This window comes from Frankliniella occidentalis, unplaced genomic scaffold, assembly GCF_000697945.3.
Source record: "Frankliniella occidentalis isolate FOCC.00 unplaced genomic scaffold, Focc_3.1 Scaffold45, whole genome shotgun sequence".
Lineage (NCBI taxonomy): Eukaryota > Metazoa > Arthropoda > Insecta > Thysanoptera > Thripidae > Frankliniella > Frankliniella occidentalis.
In genome coordinates, this window is record NW_026267175.1 from 346,580 (window position 1) to 354,318 (window position 7,739).

The 7,739-nt window shown below is 56.2% G+C and overlaps 1 protein-coding gene across 1 annotated transcript in view; it reads left to right on the top strand.

Moving 5' to 3' along the window:
• Nucleotides 1-6,950, top strand: part of LOC113208976 (protein decapentaplegic) — a 17,450-nt gene extending 10,500 nt beyond the window's left edge. Inside the window, exons 2-3 of the mRNA XM_052267001.1 lie at nt 2,323-2,694; nt 3,644-6,950. Coding sequence (XP_052122961.1) covers nt 2,337-2,694; nt 3,644-4,554 — 1,269 coding nt within the window. The 5' untranslated portion in view covers nt 2,323-2,336 and the 3' untranslated portion in view covers nt 4,555-6,950. The remainder of the gene's footprint in view (nt 1-2,322; nt 2,695-3,643) is intronic.
• Nucleotides 6,951-7,739: the final 789 nt, after the last annotated feature.

Here is a 7,739-nt window from a genome sequence, read left to right on the forward strand (position 1 = left end):
CCCCTCCTCCCCCCTGCCCCCCTTCTTACTTACCTCTGGAAGCACTAAGCCCTTGACGAGAAGTCACGGCCACGCTTCGAGGTGCTGCGCTGTGCTGTGCACGCCGGAGCCTTGGCCTATCCTGGAAGCCTCGGGAGCCGGACTCTGCCGGGCTCGGGCGGGGGCAACGGCCACCCCGGGGCGGGGGCAGAGCCTCGAGGACCCCACTTATGCCTGTGTCCGAGTCATCACACCGCACTCTCGCTCTCTCTCTCGCTCGCCCTCTCCAGCCCCCTGGCAGGGGCCGCTCGGGTGCGACAAGGACAGGGTCAGCCGTGCGCACGCCGGGGGAACGCAGCCGCACGCGCGCGGTCCAGAGCGTCTTCCAGCGAAACACTAATTCCATTGACGGGGGGATTGCAGGAATTAGGCGATTGTTTTCGCTCTTCTGGTAGGGCTCCCGGGTAGGCGTTGAGAAAAGAGGGGGAGGGGGAGGCGGACCCCCGGTGGACATCGACATCGCATCGCTTTCCGAAGGGCACGTCACTTAATCCGAAAACGAACCTCGCCGTCACCGTCGGATAGGGCACGGTCTGCACCCTCCTCAGGTGATGTTCAGTGCGAGAGGGATAGGGGCAGGACGGGATTGTGCGGGAGTGCCCTGAGGTGAGTCCCCCACCCCCAATACCCCCTCCCGTAGAACCAGTCCCATCTCGTCTCGAGACCGGCCCGGGACGAAAATGCATAAAAAGTGCGACGACACCTTGCCAACCGGGATGGACGTTGTGTCGGCCGCGGCCTACCGCCGTAGCCTCCTCGACGGCGGCCTCCTCAGGACTGAGCAAGCTCCACGCTGGCCGGTCATGTCTGCTGGTGCAGCTCCCTGCGAGGCTCGCGCCGAGGCGTGCGATCAGGTCGTCGCAGATTCGGTTCCCTAAGCGCAGCCTGCCGTTCTTTATTTTTATTATTTGTTTCTTCCTCTTCTTCTTTGCCTTTTGAACGGGGTCTGCACGCCACGCTGCGCGGACTGCGCGGTGCCGCCGCGGGGGACCGTCCCGGGTACCTCTCTCGGAGGAAGGTACAGGTACCCGCCAGACCGGTCACCTCCCCGGGGCGTGGCGGAGCGCGGTCGCAGCGGAGCCGAGCCAGAGTCAGATGACGTTGGAGTCCGCCAGGGTTGGAGCCTGGCCGCGCGCGACGGGCGCGGGGCGGGGCGCGGCGGGGCGTTCTATTTCGGTCACTCCCTGGCTTACTTATCACCGGGGGGCAGCGCGTTCGCGGCCCCGTCGTACGCCCTGCAAGCACTGAGATTGCCGCTACAGTCGTCTCATTTCCGCGAACCCAGTGACGTCGCAGACAGAGCGGCCCGGGGCCAGGGCAATGTTTTCATATTTTTCATCGTGCTTTAGTTATTTACTCCCCCGCTCACGCTAAGATAAAAGGCTCCCGATCGCGAAACCACAGCCGCGACGCGGCCGCGGCGCGTGGCACTGCGCGGGGACGGGAGGGCTGTCCTCTGGTCCTGCTGCCGCTGGAACTCGGCCAGGTTAGTCTGGCTGGAGTCTGGCTGGCGCGGCGGGCAGGGCCGAGCAGCAAGTCCTGCCCGCCCCGCACCCACCCCGTGCCCGCTCTAGCGAGCCGTCGGGCGGGGCGGGACAACAACTTGGCCAGTGCAACAATATTTTCTAAAGCGCATAAACGGCGCGGAGAGCGGATTGTGCCGCTGGTCAAGGCAAAGGAGACATGTCGCGCCCCTGTCGGCGCTGCGGCGAACTATCCGAGGGCCACAAACAGCAGCTGGAACATACTGGAACTGGAGCGGCGAGGGGCGGGCGGGGCGAACCGGACCAGATAAGAACCATACTGGAAAGAATGTCAATAAATATGCGAGAGGGCAGGTAGGCAGGGCGGGTAGGGCTTCCAGGGAGAGGGGAGGAGAAGAGGGGAGAGGACGACGGCTTTCTCTCCATAACGCTCCTGCATTCCTTGCCCCCACCCTCCCTCCCCCCTCGTCCGGCACGCGTCAAAGTGGTGGTGTGCGAGGTATTTTTGGTACAGACATGGCGTATGAGCGCCATGCGCAGGCCAGGCCGGTTAGATAAGAGCAAAGGGCCGAGACTGTCTGTCTGCCCACCGGCCGGCTGGGCTGTCCGTCTAGTGGCGTGCCAGGAGGAGGGTCCTCCGCGCGTCACCTGAGACCCCGCAGGACCCCGCACCACTGCAGGTGCGAGGACAGGAAGTGCGCCCCGGGCCCGCGCCCCCGAGGAGGGGAAGGAGTGACTCACTCAAGTCGTCGGGAGGAAGCCTGTGACTGATGGACATGCCCTTCTTCTCTGTCCGCAGGAGTGCGAGCGACCATGCGCGGGCTGCTGATGGTGCTGCTCGTGCTAGCGACGCTCCTGACGCCCCTAGCCCCGCCCGCGCACGCCCTGGAGTTGGACGCCGAGGACGTCCCCGACGCCGCCACCACCGCCGCCGCCGCCACGCCGCCACGCCCCCGGCCATCCCCCGAGGTGCTGCAGACCGTGGAGAAGAACCTGCTGTCGCTGTTCGGCTTCAACAAGAGGCCGAAGCCGGTGGGCAACGTGGTGATCCCCGAGGCGATGGTGCGGCTGTACAAGCAGCAGACGGGCATGGACCTGGACACGGCGTCGCTGCCGCTGCCGGGCCGGCTCACCCGCTCAGCCAACACCGTCAGATCCTTCCCACATAAAGGTGAGCATCCCCCGGGGTCAGGGATCGGGGATGGGGATGGGGTGGTCTCCGTGCGGTCCCATTTCGATCATTCGTCCTTCGGTCTCTGGCGGCTCCTCGCCTAGGCAGCACCGTGAATAGCGGCTTTGCGTAACCGCAGATGTGTGCGGCGTGCGTGCGTGTGCGTGCGTTTGTTTGTGTTATCGCCAGGGCCCTATATAAGGCGCGGCCGACGCACTATACGAGCCCAGCACCGCGTATTGCCTATTGTCCGGGCGTCCTCATGCGTGCGCTGCTGCGCGCACCACCGCCTCAATGCGTCCCGGTGTACAGAGAGAGGCGCTGGTTCGACCTGTTCGCATGCATTGACAGCAGGAATAACAAGAGGCCATGTGCGCGTGAGAGTGCGTGCGTATACGTGCGTGCGTGCGTGCGTGTGTGTGGACTGCACGCGGATTGGTGCAACTTTGTTGCCCCGGCGCTCGCATAAAAACACCACCAGCGCGCCGGCCTGTGTTTCTCCCGCTCCTCTCGCTCGTTTTTAATATTGCAGATGAAAAACAAGGAGGGAATACGATGAGAGTGGGAGGGAAAGAGAGGGGGGGGGGAGTAGAGCGGCGGGAGTGGGGAGGGGGGAACTAAAAACATAGCCTTCCTGTATAATCGCGGCAATAAGTCATACACCTCCGAGCTGGTCTCATGGCTGGCCTGGCCGCAGCTCCATGCGAAAGAGCATTATTTGTGCGAGGAGAGGCGGGGAGGGAGAGGGTGTGACATATTTCTCGCGCGATAGAGACCTAATTTATGATTGTTTCTTGTCGTTGTGTGGCGAGGGGGAGCGCGCGCACACGGCCTGTGCCAATAGGGTGAAGGGACGCCCTCTCGCCCCCCTGTTACGTGCGCTGTGACGCTCCCCGTGACGTTCTGCCCATGACGTTCCGTGCTGACGTGCCCCTTCCTGTTGTTGCAGCGAGCGGCGTGGACGCCACGTTCCGGAGGCCGGACCGGTTCCGCCTCATGTTCGACGTGGCCGGGCAGGGCGGCGTGCCGCGCGAGGAGCGGCTCGAGGCGGCCGAGCTCCAGCTGAGCCGGAGCGCCCTCCACCAGGACGGCGACGAGGACAACGACGTCGGCGACGTGCGCCTGCGGGTCCAGGTGCACGACATCGTGCGGCCGGGGGTGCGGGGCGTGCGCGGGCCCATCACGCGCCTGGTGGACCAGCGCGTCGTGGACGTGCGGCAGGGCGAGGACGTGCGGCTGGACGTGCTGCCGGCGGTGCACCGGTGGATCGAGGACCCCGCCGGCAACCACGGCCTGCTCATCAGCATGGCGGCCTCCAACGGCAGCAGCAGGGCGGACGCGCACCGGCACGTCAGGCTGCGCCGGCACGCCGAGGAGGACGAGCACGCGTGGAAGCACGTGCAGCCGCTGCTCTTCACCTACACGGACGACGGCCGGATCCCCAAGCGGCCGGCGCGGTCCACCCCGCGCTCCAAGCGCGCGCACCAGGGCGGCCACCACAACGGCAGCCACCACCACCGGAAGCACAAGAGAAAGAACGGCACCGAGAACTGTCGGCGGCACCCCCTGTACGTCGACTTCGCGGACGTGGGCTGGAACGACTGGATCGTCGCGCCACCCGGGTACGAGGCGTACTACTGCCACGGCGACTGCCCGTTCCCCATGGCGGACCACCTCAACTCCACCAACCACGCCATCGTGCAGACGCTCATGCATTCGGTGAACCCCGGCGCCGTGCCCAAGGCGTGCTGCGTCCCCACGCAGCTCACCAGCATATCCATGCTCTACACGGACGAGGAGGGCAAGGTGGTGCTCAAGAACTACCAGGACATGGCCGTCATCGGCTGTGGCTGTAGGTAGCATGTGCTGCGCGCGAGCACCGGTCCGCGAGTTCAACACCGGACCGCGCCAGAAAAAGAAATGAACTTTTTTTACGACTTTTAGAAAGCCAGACACTTTGCTGCGCTCCTATGGCAGTGGCGCCAAAGCGCATTTGCCAAAGGTTTTAGAGCCAATGAAGAGATTACTTTGTTATTGTTTTAAATCAAATCTAAATTATTTTATATAATTTAGAAAAGTTGACTCTTGGTCCGTTTTTCCCGTTGTGCTCGTCCGCCGTGCGGGTCCCTCCCCCCTCCCCATCTCTGTCCAGAATGCGGACAGGCCAGTCAAATGCCGTCCAACGTGTTATTTCTAACTTGCCACCTTATCTAAACGGCCCAAGTCACAGCTTCGTGAATTGTGCCATGCGAGTCGCCATGCGAGCGGCCCATACCCGGGCATGATGCCGCGCCGTGCACTGTTGGGAAAGACATACTGTGCACTTCGTACGATCCTTTTTTTCCCTGCGTTTTGTGCTATTCCCTAACATACTTGAGTCAATGTGAAAATCAGTCCAAGAGACGACTCCCATCACTTCGTGTTGCTCGGTAGTTTTGCAACCGCTTCCTCCTTCCTGCTATGTCACTGATTCTATATATGCACACGTATATACGGTCCCAGTGAGCAAGTTCTGTTTCTACAGCCTATTCCTATTAACGTCCCACTGAATTACACCTGGTACTCAGGAGAGCCGTTAAGCGGAATAGGCTGTGGAGCATCGAAAGCGGACCAGTCGGGGAATCTCGTGGTCACCAAGTGTCAAGTGTCGGGGCTTCGTTTCAAAAGTTTATGTCGCCCGAGGACATAAAATATCAATATGCCTCAGCAAATATTTACGCGGATGCCGTGGCTAATGTTAAAGCTCTAAATCAGCTCCTCAGTATTAAAGTCCATGTTGCGGCCGAAACGGTCGGCATAATATTGTGGGCTTCCCTTGTCTGGTCTCGACGGGTTCACACATCATGGTGTTGAATCCGTTTGAATAATTAAAGATAATTTATTAATATTTTTGGTAATGTCCGTACATTGTATCCTGTAATACGTTCAAAGCTCTGTCTCTCGAAGTTGCAAATTAATGAAAACAACTTATCTATGTGATTTGTAATCTTTGTTGAAATTTGTTAGTTAATTGTGGTGTGCAGCATGTTGATATGATGTGGTGATTATGTAATTTTAGTACGCTCTTCACGCAATTGTACATGACTTGTTATTTATGTTGTTTAGCCTTATTTTTTGAATTATGTGATGCAAATGGAAGTATGCGAGGGAAGAAATTTGGCAGATCTAGTCCATCAGTTGATGATCAAAACTGCCAAGGAGAAAGTATGTCCTGTGTTATTATTAGTTTGATTCGTTGTTGTGTTAGCAACTTCTCGTCATGAAAGAAAAAAATGTGAGAAAAGAAATGTTAGTACGTAAATGAGTAAACGAAATAATTGCCATAAATGAATCAACGGTGCTATGATGTAGGAGAACTATGGCGAAGCGCCAAATACCATTAGGGATAGATAATAGGCAGGGGCCTTCCTTGCAAACAATAGAAGATGCTGGAAGAGGGATTCTGAAAATCTCTTGAAAATAGGAGATGTACATTTTTTTTTCGTTTCGGCATCCTGTTTTTCCTGGAACAGGCTTTCATCTCGTCCTGACACACATGCGCCCCTCGCTTGGCTCAGGCGAATGTCGATTTTATTGTTACTTTTTTATTCGAACAGGTGCCGTGGTAATTCCTGTGTTAGCGTGTGTCGGTGTGTGTAAGAGAGAGGGGGGCGTGAGTGTGTGTGTGTGTGTGTGTTTTTTGAGTGTGTGTGTGTGTGTGTGAGAGAGAGAGAGAGAGAGAGAGAGAGAGAGAGAGAGAGAGAGAGAGAGTAGTTATACGAACGTCCGGGCCTGTTTTGACACTACTTTCACGCTTAATATTTGATTTCAGCCGAAGCGAGCGAGGAGTGTGTGTTCTCCAGACCTCAGAATGAGAGTTTTAATTTTCATTTAGCTAAGAATTTAATCTCCGTCCAATTGTGGTTTTTAGCCCCACCCCAGACAGCGCAGCGCGACTTGATTCCTATGTATTTTAAATGTTATATGGTATCTACAATGTACCATGCAGACAAGGCAGCATATATTTTGTACCTGTATTAAGGAATTTTATATTTATTTGCCATGTGAATATTGTAAATATATGGCGTGTTTAAATGTTAAAGACGTGATGTACACCATGAATGTAAAAATATATTGCTCTTATAATCAAATACATGCAAATATTTCATGTATTTTGTGAATATTGCTTGTACAGAGAAATGTAAATATGAGATATAAGTGTAAAAAGCTATAATTATAAGAGACCAGCAAATAATAAAAACGATTTCTACGAAAAACTTGCCGATTCTACTGTTGTATTTTCCATGCATCCTACATCCGTATTATGCCTTTCACAAATCCCTCGACGAGCCTCACGCATCTTTTAGGGACACGATATGACGCAATCTACAGCATTGGTGGTATAAAACCCATTTCGGTGACACATTTTTGTTAAGGCGCACTGGCACTTAGTTATCCGTTCGAGGTTTCCACACTGGGAGTGGGATGCTACCTGCGGCTTGGCTGCTGAGTGCCGGCGTGCTACCTTGTCTGCCCTACCTGCTCTCTCTCTCTCTCTCTCTCTCTCTCTCTCTCTCTCTCTCTCTCTCGCTCTCGCTCGCTCTCTCTGCTACCGCCGATGGCGGCGACCGCGCCGCGCGCTGATGGTTCTTAGGTCGGCCGGCTTTTACCCTCTTCATTATTTTATTCGTTTGTCTGGCGTGTATTTGTTTTATTAATTTCGTTACACGGGGAAGGAAGGGGAATGGATAAAGAGAGAAGAGAGGGATAGAAAGAAAGAGAGACCTGTGTAAGCAGCACTCGGCATATCTGTCGGTCCGTGCGTCTGCCTCATATTGGGAGGGGGTATTATAGCGCTGTCCAGACTTTCGAGTACCAGGCAAGTTTTCAGAGAAGGACAACCAGGAAAGGTCATGTTCTTTTGCCGTAAGAGGCACTGATCGATAATTTTCCCTCTTTACGTTAAAATTTACAGAACCTTTGATCAGCGTTACAAGTGCCATGATATGATGCCTACAATAAAACTGATGTTGATGACTCGCTAGACGTATGAGGCGTCCATACGT